The sequence below is a fragment of the Tauraco erythrolophus genome, chromosome 10 (genome assembly GCF_009769465.1).
Source record: "Tauraco erythrolophus isolate bTauEry1 chromosome 10, bTauEry1.pri, whole genome shotgun sequence".
Taxonomy (NCBI): domain Eukaryota; kingdom Metazoa; phylum Chordata; class Aves; order Musophagiformes; family Musophagidae; genus Tauraco; species Tauraco erythrolophus.
The window spans coordinates 18244281-18271991 of record NC_141474.1 but is presented as its reverse complement, the minus strand read 5'-3'; the positions used below and the strand labels follow the sequence as shown (position 1 = coordinate 18271991).

Genomic DNA, 27711 nt, shown 5'->3' with positions numbered 1-27711 from the left:
GTACCAAACATCACCAAGTTGTCAGGAATTCAACTAAAGTAAGAGTCCTTACATTTCTCTTTGGCTGCTCTTTTACCATGTCAAATTCACAGAAGCAAAGCAGAGGGACATCAGTGAAAAAATCAAGGAGACTGTGCCAAGGATGACTAATCCTTTCACAAGAATCTGGAAATCTTCAGCAGCAGTTATGCAAATATTCAAACCACTGTTAAGCAACTGTTTGCATTCTGGGCTAAGTCATCCATACTGTAGTACAGCTAACTACAAATATTAAAGCCACATTAGAGACATAAATTGTCAAGAGACTGAGCATTGAAGCAGCCTTGTGATTAAGTCAGTAAGTATGAAGCTGACTCTACCATACTATGGACTACATTCCAGTTCTCAGCATGTGGAACAGTAGGTGCGTGTCAAGCTGCAGTGATATTCACAAGATGGTAAGTGTTTTTGGAAAAGTTTATTTGGGAATTACATTAATTTTTCAATTTTCCAAAATACATCTTACTAGATCCCTACAAAAGAAATCTAAATAAGTACAACAATATGAAATTAAGTTGTTGCAACAGTCATTAAATATTTACTTCCACTAATATATACATACAAAATGCCACACAATGAGCTTCTTTACCCTTGGAATGTGTGCTGCGTTCCAGCAGTTATGCTCCACCTCCATCTCCTCCAGTTCCACAACATGAAGACTCAATATTAACACTTTATACATCCTTTATTATAGGCAAAAATCAGAAGTTTATTGTTGGTGAGTTTTTTAATAGAAATTAAAAGTAACCCTCTGCCATTTCACAGCTGCGGTAGTTTGTCTACTGGGGTATCAAACTTGAAGTCTGCTGGGAAGAGATCTGGAGCTCGAGGATAGATCAGCCTGTACGATTGTCTAATCGTAACGTCAGCCACACCAGCAATATCACCAATTTCTAAGAAAAGAAGCAGACAAGTGATTAGTTTTCACTTTTGCCATTTGTATTGAAGAAACTAGCAAGTGTAATTTATCAATAAGTGCTATACACTTAGCTTAATTTGTAACTCTCCCAAAAGCCTAGAAAAAATTGTTTTAGCAATGGTAACTAATATTTTGCATATATGAGCAAGTCTGTCTTCTCACATGCCATAAAATTCAACTTAGGCTATCAATCATGGAGCAGTATCAGTTTCAAATTGACAGAGGGCCAAGAGTGCAAAAGTTATTAAAAGCATCTACTGCAAACTCTACATGTGCCCAGCAATATTCCAATAAATCATCATCAGCATCAAGATCTTCATTTTTGTGCTTTATTTAAATATAAGCAAAACCAGCAAAAAACTTGGGCGTAGGCAAAAAGCAATACCTTCAGCTAAACATTAAATACATTTACCTTAAAACGCACAGGGAAATGAAAGTCAGAGGCACACAGCAAGCTACTGTTTAATGAGCAAAGGAAACATTTGTTTGAGATGCACAAAAACTTGAATTTATTCAAGATTTAACCAAGTTTGGAATTTAAATCTTGAACTGCATGGCAGCTTTCAGCATTGTCCGAGAACACTGAAGGAGCATGGAGTCATGTCTGTATCCACGGCGGGCAGCTGTATTTTGTTTTAACAATAGCTCAGAGAGACATGATCCAGGAGCTCAAAGTGAGCAAGGATGAAGGCCCCGTACTGCTTGGGCTCTAGATCATTCACAGGCCCAGGAAACCGCCAACATGATGACAGCTCCAGGAACAGAATAAGCAGTGATTAATGTAGAACAAAGCATCGTAACCTGACACATAAAGGCTATTCTTTAACTAAAAGAAGCTCTCCACTAAGAAATAGCTAGATTTTTAACGTTTCTGATCTGAACTGGACTAAACGCATGAACAGAACTTCCATAGCCAGCTACCAGCACTTGGATCCATTTGTCATGCCAAGTTCTAACCACTGCAGCCTCACCTCCCTTTTCCCTGCACTGCTCCCACAGTGGCCTGATTGTGTTGAGCCCTGGACACTGATCCATGCTGCTCCAAAGCTCAAGAACAGCCCTAAACTCTTCACTGGCTTTCTACAGGCTGCCCTACCCAAAGACAGTAATGCCAAAAGGTGATCTACAGCCAAGGCTGTAGATCCCACCACTCTCAATCCTTGTCACAGGCTCACAAGAAGTCAAGGAACACGTACTGATTTAGGTGATGCCCTGGCTGAGGAATGATTAAAGACTCAATGTAACCTAAAGCCGTAACGCTAGCTGCAACTGCCCCCAACTTTGCATTTGGAGCGTTTTAGAGCAGCAGGATGTACACATACAAATATTAGCACTGGTAAAGTTAAAATTATGCTCATTTGAATGCGCTGGTCTATTGCATTCAAGAATCCAACTTTTAGTACCAGAAGAAAGTGAACTCAATTTACATCAAGCACAGCAAATTACTCAGTTTTCACATGGGGGAATGGGAGATCCTGGTTTGGTCCTTGCTGTATACAATTAGAATGGCAGCTTATCACTAGCCACGCAGACGTCATCCAAGTTTTACAACAACATTGAATTCTCTTTCAAGCAGTGACACATGAGAGGGAAAAAAAAAAAAGAAACTTAAGTTTTACCTTTTTGTGTCCTTTTCTCTGCAGAAGCTTGTGATGCCATATAAATAGCTGCAGCTGCTACAGAGATAGGGCTTCTCCCAGGAACCAAATCTAATTCCACAGCTTTACGGGCAATATGTGTTGCTGCCATTTGTACTTGTTTGGGAAGACCCAGATTGGAACAGAATCTTGACATGAAGTCTCCAGTTGTAATCAGATCAACACTGGTTTCAAGAGCTTTCAAAATAAGTTTAAAACACCGGCCTATTTCCTTCTTTGAAATCCTGGACACTGCGCATATTTCTAAACAAAGAGTAAAAATTAAACTTCAGGCTTGACAGCGTTTGCTCCCCGGAATAATTAAATTTGATTAAAATATATTAAATATATTAAGACCCATAAAGAACTGAGAAGCCTACTCACTACACAAATATAACAAATTTCTGGAATCCCTCCTACCCTCCCCCAAAGATGAGCCACAGCTGAGAACAACCGATTCAGCAAAGTCCAGGAATGAGAAAACCAACCTCCTACAGTAACAGTAACTAGACCTTTACTTCATAGCAAAATTGAGTATCGCTGAAAACTTACCTTTAAATGTTCTTGGAACACCCTCTTGCCTACAGGCTATGTAGAGACAAGCAGAAGCAATAGCATCATTACTCCTTCCCTTCAGGCTCTTTTGCTCATACACTTGCTTGAATAAATTATTTGTTCGATCCTTCAAAGCAAGAAGACTAAATTTAATTAACTCTAGGCCATTTAATTAGCAGCAATATCAAAAATTCATGTGCTCATTATATTATGCTAACGAAGTCAATGCCAGAACAATTTAAGGAAGGGAGACATGAACTTACAACTATATTTCTAGGAAGGTTGATTCTGTCTGCCATGTTCGTGATTTCTTTAAAAGCGTTCATCATTGCACGATCAGAGCTGCTCATAGTTCTGCGATTTTGGTACTTTGAATTCCCAAATTCATCAAAACTTGCTGCACCTGTGCCCTGAAAAGAATATTTTTTATTGTCAATAAAACACAAGCAACTTCCTCCTCATTTCAAAAGCAAACATCTTCCAGCCTTATACATCTTAATTCAAGGTGTTCAGTTCGAACAGTTGTGCAAATAAACACCACCGAAGTCAATCAAACAATCGAGCGTTGTTTCAAACACCAGATTCTATACTTCCCACAAGTCTCAAATCGGGCATTGATTTCCAAGAACCACAGATCACAGAGAGATTTTTCTTTCCTAATGCAACAACAGTTTAAAGAATAAAATGAATAATATGCAGCCAATGAGGGTGCCTCAATGCGCTTGTCACCAGTGCTGAGGTTCAAGATTAGGTGTTATGCAACCCGTATGTCATTTGGGCTGCATCTGCACTGTGGCAGACTAGTGACTCAGAAAAACAAAATTTTATGTCCAACTGGAGACCAGCTGTTACAACGGTAACTCAAATACAAAAATGAAGGCATGGGCAAAGAGAACATCCAAATCAATGACCTATTCAAAACCAATTTGAAACTGTGCCTGCTTGCAGTTGCAAACCTGAATTGTGGCAAAATGTTAAAATTCATGTATTTTGCCTTTATAGGAAAACCACAGACCTCTTAGAAGAAAAGCTTGAGGTCTTAGGAGAAGTAAGAGCCACCAACTCAACCTGGCAACTTCAAAACAAGCTTCCAACATGTAATTTTTTTTTCGTACTTACAACTGATAGTGCAAATTGCATACTTCTATTAAATATGCAACCAATTTTGTCCAACTAAGAGAGTCTAAAACATTTAAGGTCTTCAATTAGCCATTAGGCTGAAACACGTCTTTAACAAATAATGCCATGTTAGATTAGTAATAGCTGACGAAGACAATATGGCGTGTAAGTTCAGAAGAGCAATGTCTGTAATTGTGTCTACTTCTGTGTTTCCTGTCAGCATGAGGGGCCATGAGTTCTCTCAAGTGGAAAATGCTCCTTCACAACAATTCCACATCACAAGTAGAAACCTGGATTGTCCGAATCGGTAAGCATTTATTTCTTGCTGGCACCTTCAAACAATTTAGCTGAGCAGGGGTATCCAACTTTCATTGCAGACAGATTTGGCCAATTAAACAAGCTGATATGGTGGCTGTTGCAGACACAGACTACTACACTGTTCTGTTTTGCCAAAAACAGTAAGCATAAAGCAATCCACTTCCCTACACCCAAAGACTCCAGTTACACCCCGTTTCTGACGAGCTCAGTGGATACCTCTACTGTTGAGAGCCATATCTGTGGTGCACGCACACTTAGATACTACTGAGGACTCTGGCACAGAACCTTTCCTCACAAGTTTCCTTAGCCCCTTGAATAGGCCCTCTAGGACAGATGCTAGACTCCAAGGTAGTTCTTGGGTTTTTTTTCTACTTCTTCAAATATCCTTTCAGATGAAAGAACCACCCAGAAATGATCCTGGTACCAACACAGCAGAAGGCTGCTCCAAAGGCAATCCTACCTCCCTGACCAGATGAACGCCTCCAACTATCCAAAGGTTCCCAGTAAGCTTTAAAGGTAAACAAAGAGCAACAAATCAAGCACAAAGAACTTCAAGCCACAAAGAGCGTTACAAACATACCTGCAACACAAGACCTTCCTTCCAGAAACTATGCCAGAACAACTCTCCTTGGCCCAAAATACACACAACTCTCAGGTAAAAGGCTCCTTACTGGCCACTCATACCTCTGTTCCCTGCAATGCATTACAACATTTGTGTCCATCATGGTCTCCTAGACTAGCGCTAAGTCAAATACTTACAGAACTGCATGTGCTCAAAATCTTGTAGATGCCAGAAGAGTGACCACAGACAGAAGGCCTATCAACCAAACCAAAGGATTTTACTCTGTCAGTATGTGCAATCGCCAAGAGCCATACCCAATATACAGCTCACAGCTATAAAAGGGTAGGAAAATACTCTTCCATCTCAACCAGTTAAATAAGCCACTGCAATACCCTCTGCATTTGCTATTTAAATACACCAACTACTTTCCTTCTGAAGCTTTCAATTGAGGAACAATGCTTTGCTCGGTCCCTTTCCCTTCATGGAAAAAAAGAAGCCAGGCAGTTTTAACTGAAATCAAAAAGATTTCCAGAACTGTGTGTCTCACTGTTGTGGCCTTTACAAGACATCTACTCATATCTTTACCATCTCAACAAGAAAGGAACCTGTCAAAGTCAGGAGTTCCACCTGTCTGCCTTTCAAACAGAGCAGAAACCTCATATATACAACCTTGGAAACAGCCTCAAAGATAGCTAGAGTGAAAAAAACACAGTCCAGTAAACAGCAGTCATCTCTGAACGGGCTCAGTGGAGGTTAGGTTTACAGTGCTGGCAGCCACCAGTTTTGAATTCCAGTATATCCCCTTTAATAGCAGAAAATAGAAGCATCACCAACATCATCCACATCATTGACTTGATGTTATCCACAGCACCGAGGAATGCCCCCAGATCCTGCAATCTTCTTGCCTAATACAACCAGCTCATTATAAAGTCTGGTGGATTCTTTCTTCTTTTTCAATCATTAGCCTTTGATATCTTGCCATTGCTTATCAATATAGCAGTTCTAGATCCAGGCCATACAGTCTGACAACAGCCAGCTTCCTTTCAGAGACATCTGATCAAAGGATAGGAATTCTATACCAAGAGATTGCATTAGTTTCCTGTTCGACCAATCTAAATTCTCTTGTAGTTGCAATCACTTACGAAAAGGAATAGATTAACTACATGGGGTGACAAAAGATAAATTTTTATACAAGATCAGCAGCAAAACTTAAACTTTTCTTCTAGATTCATAGAAAAGAATACATCAAGGCAGATCTAGAAGCTGCTTGCTCACTTATTTTTTTTTAATTTTACATGAGAATTTTAGAAATAACTACAATATTTTGATAATCAAGTCACAACTAATGCCAGACTGCACCGCATCTCCAATTGATCTGCACTGTCATCAGATCAAATGCGGCACACAGTATCTACCTTCAGAGAGATACAGTTCTGTGCCAGTATCCTAAAGATCTGCCTGAAGAATGCAAACCACTTCCACCACAGACAACTACACCATTCATCCTCCTCTTCACAGGCAAATTAATCTTTCTACCAGCACAAGCTGTTGCTACCTCAGACAGATGGGTCCCTTAAGTACTAAAACCAATTAGGAGCTAATCCCTTTGCACAGGCAAAGCAGCCTCTGCTACTGCTAGCAGATATAGATCACACAGCCCAACAGAATGGAGTCCTAAAGCAGCACCTCCTGGTTTCAAAGAGGAAAGAGTGACAAATCATTCTGGGAGGCAGAACTGGCCCCCTTCCTTTACTATTTCAAGGCAACAGCCAGCCACCAGAACTTTACTGTTGTAACCAGCAAGTGGTTCGGACTCCACTTCCACCTACATTCACAGGAGTTTATGATAAATCTCTAACATGATGTGCCATGAGAATTATCAATGTCTTCTCTTTTGGATTTTCCAAAAGACAGGTTGTGTTCTGGATTAATTTTTTTGAGGTGGGGCGGGAGGGTTGGGGGTGGCATGTTTTAAAGATCCCATTATTTGCAGCTCTATCTCACACAGAAAGGAATACCTCTGTTCCTGGTCCCATGCAAAAGGCTAAAGCAATCTTTGGCACACAAATCTGGGGTCCGCTCCAGGCCATTCTAGGAATTGTTGTTAACTGAGAAAAATACCATCTTATCCTGCTTCATTCTCTGGAATTCATGAAAGCTGTTCTGTACCCTGACAGATACTACTTATCTTCCCCGTGACTACACCGATTTCACCCTTGTTCAACCACCGTGCATATGTAGGTCAATCCTCATCCCAGCCTGCTGCTGACAGGGATTTCAGAAGACTACTTGAGAAATGTACTATTTCCTTGGTTTAGTTATTTTTGCTGAAAAATTCATGCCCTTTCTGCACTGACAGGAAGTTTCTTCAGCATCTTCTGATATAAGCCATTCTCTTATTTTCAAATGAATGATGAAAAATGCAGCTCCTGGTGTAGAGTTCACATCAATGAGCTGACATTCCAGGGCTCCTGCAACTGGCAAGACAGACACAGGAACTCTTGTCCAGAACACATTTGGTTTGTCAGAGATTCCCAATTTCCTGTAGAAAATAATGTGTCTCTTCTGTGATTTCTTCCCACGCAAATAAAACACCCACAGCAGGACAGATTGCCCCCTCTACGTTCTCCAACATGATCCTGGTAGTTCCAGTACTTGGACCTTTTCACTCACAGTTCTTATTGGTTAATTCATGCCACACTGACATTCCTGCATCTTGTCTTCACTGAACGGCACTCTTTGCTACAGCCAATTCTGGCCACACCTGTTATGGGATGCTCTGGTTCACTAGATGAATGTCCATCTCAGAAAACATTTAGTTTTCATTGAAAAAATAAACTTTTCACACACATTTCTTTACATCTTTAATTCTCTCACTGAGGCTGCTATCCCTTTTATTCTAAAGGAGGATTTGAATCTCCGCAGAGAAGAGGGTTAATAACACAAGTTGTTAACACAAGTTAACTCTTCACTTGGATACAAATTATATCTTCAGCTGAAATATTTTTTTGTCTTTTCCAACACACAGGTTCTAAAAGAGCTCAGACAGTTGTCCTACCTACTGAATCAAACTGAGTTTCCATAAGCAAATCCTGTATTTACACAGATCCAAAACAAGACAACAGCATGAACCTAGAGCAAACAATTCTTTATCTGTCTATAAAGGTGAATTTCTGATCTTTAACACAGCTGACCAAATCAGCAACAGAGGTCCAAGCCCTGAGAACTACAATCTTTCTGGACCTATACAGGCAACGTTAAAACTCCAGTTGACTTCCACAGTACTGGTTCACAGAGCTTCTTAGCAATGTCAACCTTTTCAATGGAGCAGTGCAGAAATATGTTTGCGTGAATGGATTCCAAAAGCTGCCATAAGGCATCCTAAAACTCCATGGGCAGCAATGCTTGGAGTTGTCCAAAACACAAAAATCCTTTGACAGAAGGTTTCTTTTTCACCAACGGAGCTTCAAGATTAGCTGTCCATATCAGTATTCACTAGTCATTTTCATCTCTTAAAAAGAATTTTTGGTTAAGAAGCATGATGTACACTCCTCTATACATATCTGTACATATTAAGGTATGTCTACCTCTTCATCCTAGCAATATCACTGGAACAAAAACTTCTGAGAAATCCTGGTGTGCATGTACCACAACACACAAGGCAGCAATACATTTTTTAATATTTATCAGCAACTGGATCACCTTTCATGAAACATTCAGGAAAGCCACAAATATCAATTTGGATCTTGCAACAGAAAATATAACACACAGTACAACAATGAAAACTGGGTTACTACTTCATCAAAGGGAGCTTGATTTGTGCAATTAATCGTGCTTGCTCTCTCATGGGAAACAGCAGAATATGGTTGTACCACTAAATTTCAGTTCAAATATATGGTGAATACTTTCTTCTGGAGCACTCACACCATGAAAGAATTCTACATTTACTGCTTTAACATTAACTGCAAGAACATGTATAACCCACATGTGGCGCTCTCGGTCTCCAGGATGAATTCAATATAGATTTTACTACAAAAAACGATAGTTCGAGCTCAGCAGTACTAGCTATTGAGACCTCAAAACTAAGTATCTGTTATTTCAGAATCATCTCAAATACACATGCTAAGTCAAAGCGTTTCTTTAAAGATTGTGACATCAGCTTTTTCTATTTATAGCAGCACACCAAACAGTGGCAAGCAACCCTACAGCACTGCAAACTTTTATTTTGTTGAACAGGTCAGCCCTTTCCTACTACTCCCAGGAAAGAGTCACATTTTACACAACATTGGAATGTATGAGTTCAGTTTTGACAAAATCTCTTTGTAAATACATTCTTTGAATAGTTTCCCTATGGATATACAAATACACTCTTGACATAAAAACACTCAAACTTAGTAAAACTTAGTATTTTAAGTGTTACCTTGCCAATCATTGTACTCAAGTCGCCATCGCTTAACAAAGGATTCTGCGTATCCCCAACTCGAGATGGATCTTTTGTTGCTTTGTCATTGCTGAAAGTTCTCCACTCCGACCCTACATCTATGACACGGTCACCTGAGTTCACAGAAAGCAACAGTCTGCATTAATGTAACATTTCGAAATATTTCATGAAACATTAAGTTACACATCTGAGCCCTGCATTATAAGGCGGCAGTCTGATGGCATTCCCAAACAGAACAGTAACTTGCAGGACAACGTACCAAAATGTTTGTGATTTACAAGTTAAGTTGAAGGCAATGGGAAAAAATGCAACTAGAGCTGCACATAAAACAAATAACTAGAGAAATGCATCCAGAACACAAAGAGTTAAAGAGTATCATGGAATCTTCAATACACAAAAGGAATCAAGATCTTGATTTTAAGCTGGAGGTCACGGTTGCCTAAGAATGTTCTCAGCACTTAGACAAATGGGTAAGTTATTGTAACTTAACAAGTTCTCTCACATTTGCCATGTGTTCAAAAGGCACATGTGAATTATCTATCATGCACAACCTCATTAAACTGTGGTAAATAACCTCAGTGCATAAGCTCGACACCCTTGGTACTGTGAAATATGCCACCTTCTAACCCACCATGATGACATTTTGCAGGTCAATTCTTGTTCTTGAAGCGAAGTCTGACCCTGCTCAACTCCATTTATGATGCTTGACAGTATCAACACACAATATACACATAACTACTTCTTCTTAAACACAATCTATCCTGTTACACCTGGTTAAATGCAGATTCAGAGTAAGTAGAAAAAGCCCTAAACCCACTTTCTCTGAATGAAACAATCTTCCTTGCAGTCCTTTCATCTCACATTCATCTAAACCTTTTCTACAGCAACTTTTCATATTGAGAAATAACTCTTAACCTAGATTCTCATGCAGGCAAAAGCCCTACAGTAATCACAATAATACAATCTTAAAAAAAATAAAAGGAGGGGTGGGGGAAGAAGAAAAAAACACAACCTCATACACCCTGCTGCTGGCAGTGCAGTTCATTCTGTTCACCGGTCTGGTAAAAGCTGCACCTCAAAAGGTGTTGCCTCCAGAGCAATACTACAGAATTTTTAAGAATATATGTACAGAAAAGCACAAAAAGAACACTTTTCTTAGTGTTTTGCAGTAAAGCAGGTTACAGTTCTGTGTAGGATATCAGAGGAAACTTTCAATATAATCATCACTGCTTTGCTAAACCCGAGGAAAAATTCACTACCTTTATCAGTGTTACAATATGTTCTGAAAGAAATGTCTGCAAGAAGTAAGTAGCAGAGACTAAAGAAAAATGTTCGGCATGGAAGTCTTTGTATGATACCTCAGAGGCTGATTTAACCTGGTGAAAACATAAGCAGACAGACAAAAGCACTCCTTAAGCACCGGTAATACAAGATATGAAGCTGGAACAAACACAGCAGCAATGGACAGAGTGGTACAACTGCTTTTAGGCAGGGTCTATTCTGAATGAGGAACTTTATTCTTTACATAAAATTATGCAAGGAATATGCTTGAAGTTGAAAGCTGTGAACGAACCATAAGAAATCACCACAACCAAAAAAAAAAATTTAGGTTGGAGGTGTTCTGATCAATATTTGTCAGACATGCTCACAGCTATGCTCCACTTTTATTTACTGCTCTAATGAAAACCATGGCGGGTAGGGGGAGGAATCATCAAAGCCTAGAAGGTTAAGAACATAGCAGAGTAAAAGACGGCACAGATCCATTCTTTCTGCTACAAAGGTCTCCCTCCCACTCCCTTGCAAGCTTAAATTAGCAGACAGCGTGCTTCTCTAGCTCCTGGACTCTGTAAATATTTGACTCAGTAATGCTCCTTCTATGGCCTAGCAGTAACTTTACTTTAAGACAACCACCCAATACTGTTTACAGCATCTAAAAAAAGCAAAATGTACTTAAAATTCTGGCATAGTATAAATAGAACACTGAGTACAGGGCAATGATGTAATATTTTTTCCACACAAGTGGGAATGACCTAAATGACTCACACTCAGGGATCTGCCTCTTGTGAGTTATGAACCATTCCTGCTCTAACAAAAAGTGTTATATCACTGCCTGCTTGGCAAACGTATTACAAACAGAGGACTGAGACTACTACTTCAGAGTGAGAAAGATTAAGTAGAACAAATCACCTGAATATAAAGCATTTGTGTAATTAAGATGCAGCATGCAAATACCTTTACTTTGCCAAGAAATCGCTATTGCAGAAAAAAAAAACTTTTTCTGTACATCTCAGTGTCCTATTTTAAATATAGAGGTCCTAGGAATTGCATTCCACCTTTCAAAGGCTTCTATAAAGCATGACACAAGTTAGAAATATTAACGAAAACAGAACAAACAGGACAAAAGGTTTCCATAGATGGAAAAATATACTCAGCTACAAGCAGCTAACTATCCATTCTACACTCAAAAAAAAAAAGTGTGGCTTTTATTATTTTTAACTTTTCAAAACCTAATAAAATGCTTTGGAACTGGTGATGTTAGTACAGATGCAATTAAGCCTCACCCTAAGTGATCAAAATAAAATACTGAAGCCAGTCTTACAAAAGTAGTGTAAGGAATCGGCCTTGAAGACTGGTCCTGAGTAACATTTCAAGGCCTAAACTGAATTTGCTGGGTCATACACTACTGACTGGCTTTCCTGAAGCACCCAGAAAATGGGTCTGACTGCCAAACAGCAGAGTAAAAAAACTTCTAAAAAGTACCTTATAAAATCATCTCTGCTTTCTCACATCATTATTATATTGGGTTTTGGCAACGTATCAAGTAGTGATAAGTATGGGAGTGCTGCACATTCCCTTCACGACTTCCTTTTGATGCAGTCTTTTTGAACAAAAATAAGCTTCACTAGATACGGTTACATTAGACCCTCCTTTATTTAATTCTCGTCAAGCAGATGAGTTCATCTCCTCAACCTCCTCCTGTGAAGTGCATACAAAAAATACAGTTTACAGGACCAAATCTTTGTGGAACTCATCTCCAGATCGATATCCTGAAGCATCTTTCTGAACATACGAGCTTTTCTCCATTGCCCTATTTCATTTCGTAAATCACTCTTCCAGTATTCAGTTACTCTTTAAACAACAGTCTAATAGACTAACGCACAGGCTCTAGTGGAAATACACACTGCAAACTTCACTGACTCAGGTTACCCACCATCTGAAAGCTCATTTAGTAAAATGCAGAACTGTTATTCAGAACGGAAAACCTCAGACCAAGGTTACTTTTTTTCACAACTGCCAAATGCAAAAGAGCATGCACTACAGAAATGCAAGAGTAAACTCAGGTCAGTATCAAAAATTAAAATATAATTTTGAACAGTGTTTTAAAAATAGCTTAAAACATCTACATATCCCAAACTATGTATGTTTACTCCCCCCTTTATAATAAAAAGTGATTTCTGAAAGGAAAAACATTTTCACTCGACAAGTCCTGAATTTGCAATTACATACTTACAGAGAAAAATGCTGCACTTCACTTGCAATAACTCATAATACACATGTATTTTATTCTCTTTTTGCATTTTGTATTATCTATAACATGAAGACAATATAGCTGCAAACTGAAGATGTTAATAAAAAAAAAAGAAATAGGATGAAATTCAAGCCTCAAGTAATGTTATCTTCCATATCCCAGTCTTGAAACAGTTCTAAGAAGGTATGTTCTTAAGTCTTTTTTCAGAGGAGCTCTAATGTTAGCTGTACGTTGCATCAAGTTCTACATATTATTAACTAGTATTTTAATCTTAACATAACTATTTTATTACAGCGTACTTGCACTTTGAAGTACCAAAATACCTACTCTTTTCTACAGAATGTTTTATTCTTACAGTTAGTTAAGGAATCTGCTGCCATCTAGTGAGCACATATATTCTACTTTTAATTAAAAGCATTTTACAATGCAAATTAAAAAGAATATACATAGAACTACAATTAATTTCAGTCAACTCCTTATTCATCAGAGTAACGTGGTGCTGAGACAAACTACAATAAAAAACCTAGGTAGCAGACTACAAGCTGAGGAGAATCACACAGACACGTAACTGCACAGAGCAAGGCTGAACTGAGCTTTCCCTATTCCAGGCTAACAGTCTCGGCCTCTCCTCATACAGAAGATGCCCCAGTCCCTAATCACTTTGCAACCTTTTCTGCTGGACTTACTCCAGCAAGCCTCTATTTTTCTTGTACTGAAGGAGTCCAGAGTTAGACACACTACTCCAGATACCTACTCCTTCACATTCTACTTATTAGCTTACACACCGCTCCACACAGGAGTAACTCAACTTTATAGCTTCCAAAATATGAATTCAACTTTTTTTCCAGGTTTCAGCTTTAGAACTTCTATTTAAGGACCAGATGTACTAATACAAACCAAAGATAAACGCTTGGGAAACAAACCACAATTTTAGTTACAAGCTTTTTTCTACAAACTTTTGAGCCTTTTGTAAGATAGCAATATTCTTTGCAAAAAGTTATCTTGTTTTTCAATAAATTGTGAACACCACAAATGCATCATCACCAACAGCAACACCAGCCTATTCACAAGACTCAGTTGAAACCAACCAGAACCAAAGCGGGCTTTGAGATGGAGGAAAAAAAAAAAAACACCAAACATACACAAAAAAAAAAAAAAGCCAAACCAAAATCCAGAGAATACTGTGATTAATTTCCAGACATCAACAGCATCACATCAGTACCTGTATGCAACTATGGATTGAAACAGACAGTATAGGACTGCAGGCAAACGACTGTTACAAGAACAAAGCTTAGCAGCTCCCGCATATCCAAACAATGACAAATTTAAAAGGACTTCTGGGCTTTCTAAGGCATCAACTTGTAACAATTTCGGAGGAAGCAAGTGAGAGTAGAATGTTGAACAACCTGGCGAACGAGTCTGGTCAGTTTGAAGTTACACCTCTCCAGCACTTGTGCCCTTTAAAAGAGAAACAGCTCAAGTACTTGTGAAGAATGCTCCAAAACTAGAATCACAACGAAAAATGTCGCACCTCATCTATACTATATCACAAAAAATAAGAGGCTTTGGACTCTTATTCCTCAGAGGAGATCAGACCATTTCTAGCCCTTATTTGCCCTAAATCACTTTGCCAATCTGATAAGACAGCAAGTAAAAAAACATTCCCTAAACAGGATGATTCAAAATGTTAAGTGTTATTCCACTAGATAAATCTAGTACTTCAACTAATGGAAGTATTCTTCACAGTGGCTCTCAAACACCTTTGGCTCCACAGTCCAGAACCCCACTAACCAGAAAATCTCCAGGAAAACTCATGCTAAGAGCAGTGCTTATTACAGATGCCAAGTTCTGACATCTAAAGCCTAAGTTTCCACTATTACAAGCGTTATTGCTGAACCAGCTAGAACCCAATCATCCCTGGCTTTAAAGCTGAAAGAAGTTAGACTTAAAACACAGACTATTTGAAATGCTGACTGAAAAAGGTTAGCAAACGGCTTGCTTAATATTACAAATTCCATAAGTAAATTGCCATGAGCGTTCGTGGATGTTTGAAAGTCAACTATTCAGAATTAATCTTTAAGTATCAGCATCCTTTACAGTGGATGAAACCAGTTTTATTTGCAAGGTACTAACTTTTGTCAGACACTTTTTACTGCTCTGGACACCAAGTGAGGAAGCAGGAACCACATTTAAGGTGCTAACACACATCCAAACCTGAAGATTCTTGTCTATTTGAGTATACCTTAAACTGAGATTTTACATTTTAGTTTTAAATGTTGACAATACTCACAGTAAGAAGTAATCATGACACGTACACCCAAACATGAAAAGATTTTTCACCATTTGGAGGTCTAAAGATACTAGAACAGACGTAACTGCCCTCAACTGGATCCCAATCAGAAGTACCTTCTCCATTTACAGGATACTACCAACAGGCAAAAAAAAAAAAAAAAAAAAAAAAGATTCTGTTGGTTTTCAGAAAACAAGCATCTATGTATAGATGAAACCAATCTTATTCCTAACAACAGACACCCCGAGTAATTGACTGGCCTGGCAGAGAGGCAATCATGAAATCTCTTCCTACTCATTTGTTCCATTGTAGAGAAAAAGATATCTGTGGTATAGTCGAATCTTAGCTATTCTTCGTAGGCCATATCTGAATTTAGATCTCAACTTTCAGAAGCATTAGTCAACTGAATATTCTGACAGAATTTTGTAACAGCCTTACTGCTGATCACAAGCTATTGGACATTTTCCCCTCCAAATTCTTAACTGAACACTCAGATGTACACAGAACATGGAATAAACATCTGAATATAGGTCATAGTCTGACTCGAAGCTTAAACAAGTTGATATGTATCCAAGGATTTTCATCAGCTGAAGACAGACTTCTGCTTTTTTATTTAAGAAGGCTATCCAAAAAGACTCCATACAAGAGCTCTGCTCTTCTCAAAGCCATACTTGCCCTACTGAAGTAGGCAGAGATAACCAGTTAGAGAAAAATCAACTTACTAAATAATACTGAAGATAAACTCCTCACTGTTTCAAGTCCTGCACACTTAGACAACATTTAATAAAACTAGACAGAAGTTTGAGGAAAGTCTTAGATCAAAAAGGTATTCCCACCTAGCTGAGACGCTACACGGCCTGTACATGCCACTAGACTCATTCTCATCCCCCTCTGAAATTCAGCTTACCACCTTACTACATCAAGAAAATTCAGTGCTTTGTATTCCACTTCAATTCTGCTTTCTTCAGCCCCTTCTGGCATATCAGCTGACTTCCAGCCTTTTTTACTGCCTAAAGGTAGTAAGCAAAATATTTACCTGTCAAGAAAGAGGATTTACTAGCCTTGTGCTCCTGAACAAAATACTTCTCCCCCACCAAGTTCTGTCTGAAGAATGAGATATGGTCAATGTTGTAAATGAACGCAGAACTGACCACTTCTCCAAACCCTAAGAACTCTGTTCATGAATTCTCAAGACAACACACGAACACTTACTACACCCTGTATCCTAGGACGATTGAGAAAAGTACGTATAGTAAAATACAAGACTTATGACAGCAGACAACTTGGACATAAGATTTGTAAATTTTCAGGTGCATGTCAATCCAGATTAATATCAAAATTCCATGGATAACTGCAATTTAGGTCTCGGAGTGCTCTTCATGCAAAAGGCAATTAGCAGGTGGAAAAGTTAACAAGTTGGGAAACAGCTACCATGAAAACATGGAACAGAATCTAACCCAGAAAAGGTTAACAGTGAGAAGGCAGATGAGAGTTTTTAGTAGACTGAAGGTCTATTTTGAAGCAATGATAAAGTCACCAGCTTCAGTCATACTGACATAACAAAATCTAATTGTTTACTACCGCACAGCAAAAACAGCATAGTTTATTTAGAAGTGAAAAATGCTGTGCAAAAAAAAAACAAAATTCTGGATTTAACTTAAAATTTCAATCTTATTGAGACACTGAGAAGAACATCTGTGAGTACAAAACAACTTTGAATAAAATTCTGTCTTGAAAATACCTTTAAAAAGCAGTACTTCCAATACACATCTCTGCCCAAGACATGGAATTCAACTGTTAAGAGATCAGCTCTGCTTCTCCTAGCCTCTTGCTCCCACAAACCTTTCCATTGCTTTATTCTTTCAGCTACAGACCAGATAAATGCAATCTCAGTCATAATACTAACAATACTAATTTCATCTCATCCTGTATTCTCAGAAGATTGATTACAAAACCTGAAAACTGTCTGTGCAGCAGCTATTTTATCCTCTGACACACTATTTTATATTTAGCAAACTCACATTTTTTTCCCCAAACATGAAACTTTAGTACTTTGCCATAGCAGACAAGAAAAACACCAAGTGGAAATATACTTAGTTTGGTCAAAGACTCTTAACTCTGATTTCAGTTAAATTGTACTAAAAAAAAATAAATCTCTGAAGTCACATCACTATGTACTCTACAACAGTAAAATAAATGCACAAATTGAGCATTTACCATTCTGCCCCACACACACCAGCAGTGCACTGCAGACACAAAAATCACAGTATTTTTAAATAAACCCATAACACTTCTTTGGCTACAGAGTAAATTGAATATTTTGGGGGTTTAAACTGTTCTAATTGATCCTCTTCAGTGGTAAAGATCTCACTAACTCTCAGTCCACCTAAAAACATATTCTGAGTGGGCCCTATTCACATCAGCTACACATCATGACCTATGCAAGTCTTGAAACACAAATCCATGCCTTTTCTATGTAAGAACAGGAAATGAAATCACTACTCTTAAGGGAAACACGTATCATGGAATCTGCAACAAATACACAAAAGTTTTCTCATTTGGAAACAAAATTTTGCCTTCACTCCTTTAAAACATCCCTACTTCACACACATCTCCAGAAAAGAAGCATCAAGAATTGGATCTGGTATTCTCCTCCTCTGAATTTCTTAACAGATGAGAAACATTGACTATTCACACTTCTGTTCAGTCATGCACTCTTCAATTATTTATCTTCATCTGATTTAACTGGTTTTCCAAACTAGCTGCTAGATACCCTAACTAATGAATTGGACATATACAGGTAAACCAAACTTTGGTAGGAAGGCAAGACAGAATGAGAAAAAATCAGCACAACGAAAACTAAATGTTAAAGTCTTTTAGTGATAAATCCATAGAAAGGTCTACTTAAAAAACACCGCAGCTTAAAGAAAAAACTTTTTACCCACCGGTAATGTTGGCTGTAAAGAGGACTAAAAACATTTTAAACACATTTTAAAAATTTTATTAATATTCTAAAGATTCCACTCATCAAAAACACTGACAACTTGAACTAAAGAAATCTCCAGCACTATTGATTCAGAAGAGACCAGAAGTAAACCTCTAAAGTAGGAGTACCTCCTGACTGGGTAACAGAAGGCATACAAAGTGACATTTCTCATAGACTTCCAGACCTGGTTTTGCCGGGATAGAATCACGAATTAATTTTCTGTTCAGAGAAAGCTACATTCTAAAGTAAGCTCCACTTTTAAGGAGACTGCAGCACCCAATTCAGGGAGAACAAAGTTGATAAGACACTTTGTTTTCATTTGTAGCCAGCCACTGTATGCAGGTATCTGTAGAGATGAAGGACTTTCAACTTTTTTTTTGGCTAATGACCCAGATGTCCCAGAACCTGCAGGGAGCTGGCCAGGGTGTGACTGACACCTGAAATTGGCAAATGGATATTCCGTACCATGTAACGTCATGCTCACTACAAATTGGAGAGTTTGTTAGGGACAGGCTCTCTTTCTCAGTGGTCGCCGTCCCTGGAGGGTCTCACCCGTCGCTCTGCTCCCGAGGGCCTGCTCTCTCTCTCTCTCTCTCTTCCAGGCTTGCGGTTTCGGGACTTTCCTCCTCTGGGATCACTAGTCGGGAAGGGGCTGAATATTGGTCAAGGGGTGGTGAGCCATTCGCTGTACATCATTTGTCTGTATATATTATCATCATTATTATTTTCCATTGTATTTTATTTCAATTACTAAATAGTTCTGACCTCAACCCACGGCTCTTCCTTCCTTTTCCCAATTCCCCTCCTTAAGTAGGGAGGGGTCACTGGGTAATAGAAGAGCTGGCTGTTGTTTAGGAGGCCCCGATACAGGCTACACATAGACAACTTCCAAGTTCCTAAAAAATGAAATGTATCAAGCAAAACCTTTCCCTCTCTTCCAAAGCCAGCATTATCTTAAAAAGTTATGAACTGATCAAGATGGGCTTTTCTAAGCTTTGGTTCAAGTTCTACAATAGCCATGCAAAGAGCTGAACATGGACTAAACTATTTTAAGCGGTAACTTAGTAATCTTAGAAGGAAATATTGCTGTGGACATTTGAATTTTTAACCAGAAAATTTATTATGATTCACTTCGCTTTACAGAATTTATGCAATTTAAACCAGCCCTTCTTTTAACAAAGCCAGTAACAACCCTCCCTCCAGTCTTTTAAATGGTTTCATAATTTTTTTTATAATTTAAGGCAACTGGTGGTCAAGTTTAAATATTTAACATTTACTTTAATAAGCTATATGGAAGTTTGCTTTTTGCATAAACAAAAGACACCATTTTAGTCACCTGGCTAGATTAGCACTACTTTTGCTGCAACTTATTAAACTTTTAGCTAACAGCTGCACAAAAATTTTTAATTCCGTGCAAGACAAGAGGCCAAAACAAAGTCACCCACATTCATGGACAAAGGGATATAAAACCATCTAAAATATTTAGCACCTATTTATTTTATTTCACCTGAACATGCACCCTCAACCAGAGGATTTCTTTGGTCATGGCATGTCTAAAAAAATTTAATAGAAATAAATGAGGTTTAAAGAACAATCATAACACAAGCATAAAAGTTTCCCATGCAAAAGGAATAAAGACAATAAATGCACATAATATGCTCATCCTAGAACAGATCCATAAAAATGAATATGCAGCATGTTGTATGACTATGATTCTCTCTCCCCCTCTCTCATTCAAAGACAATGCCTAAAAGGCCTTTCATTTTAAATATTGCATTATACTTAGAAATACAGTTTAGCCTGTGGAAAGTTGCTGCCACGTGAACTGAGTAAAAGGGCTCAGCAAAATTCCAGAGAAAAAATTGAGTATTTACTTCAGATATCATTAAAAGCCTTAGGAGAAGTAATTAACAAAAACAGATGCTGGCAAGGATACAAAGAGAAATCCTTCGGAGCAGAAGATAACATCAAACGAATGGGAAACTGGGGATTTTTATTACTATTTATTTATTTAGTAAGCAAGTTTATTTGACAAAATGTTTTATTAAAATTTCTTATACTTCCTGACTGAAACAACAGTTATGATCAAAGACAGAATACTGAACTAGACAGCACAATATTCTAATTCGATATTACAACATATTTAAATTTTCAACCTTTAAAGAGCCTGATTCTTTCATAATGCAAGAAGTTACTAGAAGACAGAGTATTCAAAACCGTAAGCTTTTAGCCAACAGAATATCATAAGAGAAAACAATTTAGGCACCAAGAAAAAATCCTTTTAATACTCAAATTATCATATACCAGTTTTGTGGGAAAACAAATTTAAATGCACATTCAAGTTAGATGATAATTCATAAAAACACAAATAGCTACTTTCCCTACTACTAGCCCGCACTCAGAACAAATCATATCACCAGCTCTGTAATCCTCTACTAAAATGGAATCTGGATGATTTGGGCAAGTCACTCTCGGCAGTACATCCAAACTAAGAAAAAAAAAATCAGAAGTATTAATTACTTTTAATCAAGTAGGCTGTGTATCCAAAAGTATGAGTTCCTTGCTGAAAAAGGACAATTTAATAATACAGAATTTACAGTTATTTGAATGATAGATTATTAACCTAAGCACCTGAACTTCACCTGTTATTTAAATGCTGTAAAACTGCATTGACAATTAAGACTTCAGGACATCTTAATTTTTTTTTGTAATGTACCAAAAATGCTTCAAATTAAAACAACAAAAATCTAATAACAGATCCGATTAAGAGTATTCCTAGCTCACATTCTACCACTAAATGGAAGTTCCCAGATTAGTGCTGATGTCCTTCATTCCAAATGAGTGTTCTCACTCATTCTAATCAGATCAGTATTACTTACCAGGCCCTTAATCGAGGAAGTTGTTCACCAGGCGCAACATATTATTTTAGAAAATATCTGATTCTACCACTGATTTTTTATTTTCTGCTATTTGAAAAAAAAAAGTTCCATTTTAAATTAAGCAACCCATTAATTGTGAGATCTTTACAAAGAACAATCAGGTCATGAAGGGGATTGCGTGACAACTGCTTCTAATAAACGGGATCTGACTCTTCCATACCCATGCAATCTTCAACAGTTAATGCAGATATAAAAAAAACCTCCTCTAAAGCACTGGCACCACTGAACACAGCTTTAGTTTCTGATCAGAGTAATAACCAATTGCTTCTAACCAAGTGTTTTAAAAGTAAGTACCTCATTCAAGCTACTAGTGACTGTACAGTAATTCTGTTAAATCATTTCAAAACTGGAATAATATATATTTATAATTGGGGTCTGTTAGCAACAAAGCCATTTTGCTTGTGCTAAAAAGCAGCAGATATGGAGGTTAATCACAAAAAAAATTGTCATAATGAGTACCCATCAATCTAAATCTGATTGTGCCAAAAAAATACTACTAATCTTTTCAGTTGTAGAAAATATTAAGAGTTAAATTAATCCAAGTTCCTCCTTTCCCATTAGTCCATTATTTCAGGTTAATCTATACATTCCACATTAATATTTACTTTTTGATATTTACTCATGAGTCAAAAGCACACAAAAAAAAAAACCCACAACAAACATTTTAATCTAGTGGCTGTTAGAAAAAATATTCAAGACTTGAAACCAAAATCGAAAATCAACATTGCTATTAATATTAAAGCCTCCAGAAGAACACATACACCGAGATCTTCAGACGTAAACTATGTTCAAATACTACACAAAAGCTCTACACTACTTTCCTTCCCACTATTCCCAGCCAGTAGTTTCATATGACAAGACAAAACTGTGGACAAAGCATGTGCAACATCTGACATTTGACATTATGCAAAAGCTAGTGACACACTAAGCAAAAGAAAAGGAAAAATAAAAATCCAGAAGCCCGAATGAATACTAAGTGTTTTGCTTCTGACTTTACCTTCACAAAACATTGTAAAAATTCGTCTCCTTATCTCAATTTCACTCACTTACCTAGACATACAGACTGTACTCTTTGTAACATACAGGTTCGACATACTGTCAACTATACCGAAGGAAAACGCATGGCACGCGTGCAAAGGTGCATCTCGGCAAACAGCTCCCGAGTTGAAATGAGACTACTAGGAAGCACTCCTTAGATCCTAGGACAAGTTTAGCAGGAGTAAGAGAGTCACTCCACAGTCTGCCCCATGGGCCTTCCTTCATTCCTGACTTGAAAAAAAAAAACTCGATACATCTCCACGGAAAAAGAATAACTCAAGAGCGTGAGGCCGGTTTGGTCACTGACTACTGCCGGTACGGATTTAGGGTGGGAGCCTAAAAGCTGTTTTGAGGACCCGGTAACCTGGAGCCAGGCCAGGGACCCGCCACCTCGGCGCGGGGGGCGGCGAACGCGGGCGGTGCCCACCCGCGGGGCGCGGAGGGCGGCGTTCGGTACCCGTCCGACAGCCTCACGGCGGACAACAGCCCGCACCGAGAGCGACCCTCCGGCAGAGCCGCGTTCGGCAGCGCGAGGAGAAGGCCCTGCCGAGGTGAGGGCTTGGCCCTGCAGGGAGAAGGGCTCGATCACAAGCGCCGAGCTCACACTAACGAGGGGCCCCGGAATCAAGTCACAAATCGCCTCGAAATCCCCTAAAAGGCTCACTTCCTCTCGGAGCGCTACCGATTAACAGGACACGAAGCAGCAAAGCGGCGAGCTCTGCCCCGCCGGCCCTCCCGACCTCCGCCCGCGGGCGGGCCCCTCAGAGGCCGCTCGCCCGGGGGCCCCCGGCCCGCTCGACACGGAGAAGCCCGGCCCCCCGCGGCCCCCCCCCCCCCCCGGCCTCCTGCCGCCCCGGGAGCCGCGCACAGGGCGGCCCTGACACAGGGGGGAACCAGAGAGGGACGGGTGCACCGCGAACCGAGAGAGCCGAGCTATGGACACCGGGGCCGGGCAAGGGGCGGCGCTGGCCGCCGGGTTCCTCCCCGACGGCAGCAGAGACAACGCGACCATTTTCTCTCCTACGCTGCGGGCAGGAAGAGATGGCGGAGCCCCTCCGCCGCCTTTTCCCTCACGGCAACTCCTCCGCACGGGCCCCTCCGAGCGCCCAGGCCGGCCTCCCGTACCGGCTTGTGGACGCCATCTTCCCCGCCTCCTGCGGCCGCTCCCGTGTGGAGTCAGGCAGCGGCGCAACGTCCCTCGTTATATAGCGATAGCGCTGGGCGGGGCCCGCCGAACGCCAGCGACGGGTGGTGCGAAGGGACAAATGGCGGCGGGGCCGCGTGCGAGCAGGCCCTTCCTCCCTTTTGGGCCTGCGTGTTTATGGCGGCGCTGGAGGGGCGGGGGCTGAGCCCGTGTACCGCGCAGGCCGCGACCCCGGCGAGCTCACGGGTAGGGCTCGGCCACCCGAGGGAATGTCTGCGGCACAGCATGTTCTTGAGGCTGGAACTGCGACCAAGCAGAGGACCGATTCTCAGAAAGGGAAGACAAGACAGGAAAAATTTAGTTCCCTGTTTGTTACTGGCATCGTCGCTACAGCTGCTCTGTTTGGCACCCGGCTGATCCGACCACAAGGAACACCTGGCCCTTCTGCAGGACCCGCAGGGCCGGGCAGCCGGCCGGCTGCGACTCATGGAAGCCGTTCACAAACGGGCCAGGCACGGATGCTCAGCACGACTCAAAGCAGACACACAGACACACACGCACCCACTGGTTTGTGTGGGTTTCCCATGTTACCCTACACACTCCTGCATGACTATATCAGCTCCCTTTCTGTCTCTCACCCTCACACCCACCTTGGCAGCAAACATCAACACAAGAACTGTTGCAAAACCAAAGCCTCCAGTGCTGGACTCTGGTCCAGACTCTAATTCCTCAAGAGATCACCCATATGCAAAATTAGTCTGTATATTGAGCAACAAAAACAGGGTTTCAAGCCCAAACTGTAAAACAGTGGGGGGGAAAAAAAAAAAATTCCTTTGGTATGAGCCTCTCCTCACTGGCGTAAGATACAGGAGCGTCTACAGATTTGTAAAGTGTCATTATTTCGATGCTTTAAAGTGATAAGTATTGAAGTCTCTGAACAGTTCTGAATTCACTGTCTGTTAATCAGATACAACGAACTGTTCACACCGCTTAAGACCACATCTCCACTATATAACAAGAATATTTTTCAATTTGCTAGCTCAAAGAAGGAAATTCAGTGGGGTTGAAAAGTTCTCTTAATATTTGTTAATATTGAGTCAAATTCATTATCACTCCAACTTCTAAACACTTTTCTGCTGACTGCAATGCTGTGTGCTGGTTGAAAACGAACTAGTTGAACTTGCCAACACATTTCCTAGATTTAAAAAATATATATATACCTTTTGGAAAAAAAGGAAGCTTAACTATTAAAAGATAGAGATGCTAAGATATACATTTAAAGCTTCTCTTTTTCCATTTGCAATGACCTTTTCCATAAACGCTCAATAAACCCAAAAGATGAAATAGTAATAAAAAAAAATTCCACTATAACTGTCAATGTGAATACAGAATGCTGTATTAAGCTTCCCCATTAACCTCTGAAATGTGTATGTAGCAGTGTCTGCAACAGATGTGCCCATCAGCGCTGTCAGTCCCATCAAGCTTCCAGGTTGTCCTGGCTTCTCATATAATCTATTCTATGAAAAGATCTCCTGCTGGCAATCACTGTTCAACAACAGGTCCCTCCTGACCTTATTCTCATTAACTAGAATTGAAAGAGTTTAATTTCCACCACAGAAAGACAATGATTTTCAGAAATATTGAAAAAAATATGAATAGATCATATCTCAGCATTTCTTTATTCCCTGTCTGGAGCATTTTTTCAAGCGCTTTTGTCCACAAGCAGCAGAAAAAAAAGTGGTTGATGTGGCAGATGGAATACCAGTATTAACAGCCTCTGTCAACAACAGATCATTTTAATAACTTACTGAAAGTTCACCTTACTGTCCCCAGCTGTATATGTTTTTTTCCCATCGCTGTAGTTACAACAATAATCCTATTTTAAAACTTACTTAATTGGTCATTCTGGAGTGTCTTAACATTTCACCCAAAGGTATCTCATGCAGCTACTGTCCAGTAATAAAACTATGTAATTAAATTGCCATTCTTACATTGCTAATATCACCACCATCATTTTCAACAATAATGCAATGGGATATTCAGATGCTTTTGTAACACAATGAACAGTACATTATGAAAACAAGTCACTGGTTCTTACTGTATGTTTAAAGGTCCTTTGTAATGGTTTGTTGATAACAGCCAACGGTCATTTTGTTAAAATAAGAGATGTCAAATGCCTCAAAGGAGAAACGAAGGTAACAACAAATAGCCGAGCAGCTGAATTGCGCTTGGTATGTAACTCATCTCTGTGCTGCATCTTACATATACAGATATTTGAGAAACAAAAAGATTACCTCATTACAGCACCTGGACAAAATTGGAAGAAAGAAATTTAAACTACTCAAGTCTAATACAATGGGTCCTTGTAACATGATGGTGTGGTTTAACCCCAGCCAACAACTCAGCACCACACAGCCACTGACTCACTCCCCACTCCGCAGTGGGCTGGGGGAGAACCAGAAGGGTAAAAGTGAGAAAGAAACTGGTGGGTTGAGATAAAAACAGTTTAATAATTAAAAAGAAATAATAAAATATTTTAAAAATGTAACAAAAAGAGGAAAAAATATCATAGAGAGGAAATAAAACCCAAGAAAGACAAGTAATGCAAAGGAAAACAATTGTTCACCACAACTGACCGATGCCCTGCGAGTCCCCGAGCAGTGACCCCCTCCTCCATCAGCCTTCCCCCAGTTTACTGCAGAGCATGACACCATAGGTATGGAATATACCTTTGGCCAGTCGGGGTCAGCTGTCCCAGCTGGGTCCCCTCCCCATTTTTTGTGCACCCCCACCACTCGCTGGCAGGGCAGCCTGAGGAGCAGAAAGGCCTTGACGCTGTGTAAGCACCGCTCAGCAGTAACTGTCATTAACCACTGTTCTCAGTGCAAATTCAAAACATGGCCCCATACGAGCTACTATGAAAAAATTAACTCTATCCCAGAAAAAAATCAGTACACGAGTAAGGCTCTGCACCTGCACAATATGCAGAACTATCTTTAAACATCAGCCACCTGTGTCCCAACTCAAATTTGATGTTTTAGCAGGTGACTTATTAGCATACTAATGAGATATTTAAAACAGTCCAAACATAACAAAAAATTATTTTGCTATAGTTTCCTTAATTTCCTCTTCACCCCGCATATCATTTTTCTTTCATGCATATTCTAGACTGATTTACACAGGGGGTCCCATTTGCCCATGACAGTAATATAAGCAGGTTACATCAAGTCTTTGGAAGCAGTGAGGTGTTTGGGTTTTTTTAACAGAGCAATGGAAAGAAACATTGTAAAGCGAGGTGAATGGAAGAACGCTTAATACCTTACTACTGTTGTAAGACAATATAACCAATTGTGTATGTGCTCACATGCCAACAACTCAGCTGTCTCAGGAAAAGCTTAGACTGTAGAAACAGGGTTTTAAAAAATACTTAGAGAATTGTGCTCTGTAGCTGTTATCTTCAGGAGAAGTGTGATGCAATGATCTTTAAAACTTTTATATAGAACAGTGATGAAAATAATATTACTTGCATACGGTTTAATTGCATTGAGAAGCACCTGTTTCAAGGACAAGAAACCAAAATTCAATGATTGTATTATTTTATATCATTTCAGAGGCTTAAGAAATTAGAAAATTTTGATTCACATAATCATAACAAACATTTCATAGAAGCCTGTTTTTAACATGTATTTAAAAATGCTAGAAAAATTTGCTTAATTTTAAAAAAAAATTACTTTTCAATTAAAGTGGCAGACTTTCACATTTCCCTTTCCCAAATTATCACACAGCTCCGTAGACTGTTGTACTGCCCTCTTAGTTCCTGCAACAGCACAGCTCCTCAGTGCAACTTACATAACATATTTTAAACTCCGTGTAAAGAAGAGTGTTGAATTTCACATAAATTTACTATCTTAAAAAAACAGTTCCTCTTGGAATTTAATGGAGGGAATCGCCACATGAAACTCATGCTGAAATGTCAGTGAAGTCATTTTCATTGCTAAATTGATTTTTCTACACAAAGACTACACACCACCTTAAAAATATCAGCCAACCAGATGAGATTCAGAGAATGGCAGTACAAGACAGCTACAAAGACTACAGAAGTCCCAGCTACTGGACTCCCAAAAGCCCAAGTTCAAGAGTACTAATGCAAAAGCCTAGCAGCTGTTCTCACCAGTCCAGTTTCTACACATTTTAA

At 39.5% G+C, this 27711-nt stretch overlaps 1 protein-coding gene across 5 annotated transcripts; it reads right to left on the bottom strand.

Moving 5' to 3' along the window:
* Positions 1 to 705: 705 nt before the first annotated feature.
* Positions 706 to 23555, bottom strand: GTF2B (general transcription factor IIB). 5 transcript variants are annotated; one of them, XM_086617490.1, is made up of 7 exons: positions 23498 to 23555; positions 20762 to 20883; positions 9570 to 9703; positions 3414 to 3560; positions 3148 to 3277; positions 2578 to 2859; positions 706 to 932 (listed from the first exon to the last, which is right to left on the bottom strand). In XM_086617490.1, the coding sequence occupies exons 1-7, from the start codon at positions 23512 to 23514 to the stop codon at positions 799 to 801; spliced, it is 966 nt and encodes a 321-aa protein (XP_086473616.1). In that variant the 5' UTR covers positions 23515 to 23555; the 3' UTR covers positions 706 to 798. The 5 variants fall into 5 exon arrangements, with proteins under 5 accessions (XP_086473616.1, XP_086473615.1, XP_086473614.1 ...); XM_086617489.1 differs by having other exon boundaries at positions 9570 to 9705; positions 20779 to 20883; XM_086617488.1 differs by lacking the exon at positions 23498 to 23555 and adding an exon at positions 22385 to 22741 and having other exon boundaries at positions 9570 to 9705; positions 20779 to 20883.
* Positions 23556 to 27711: the final 4156 nt, after the last annotated feature.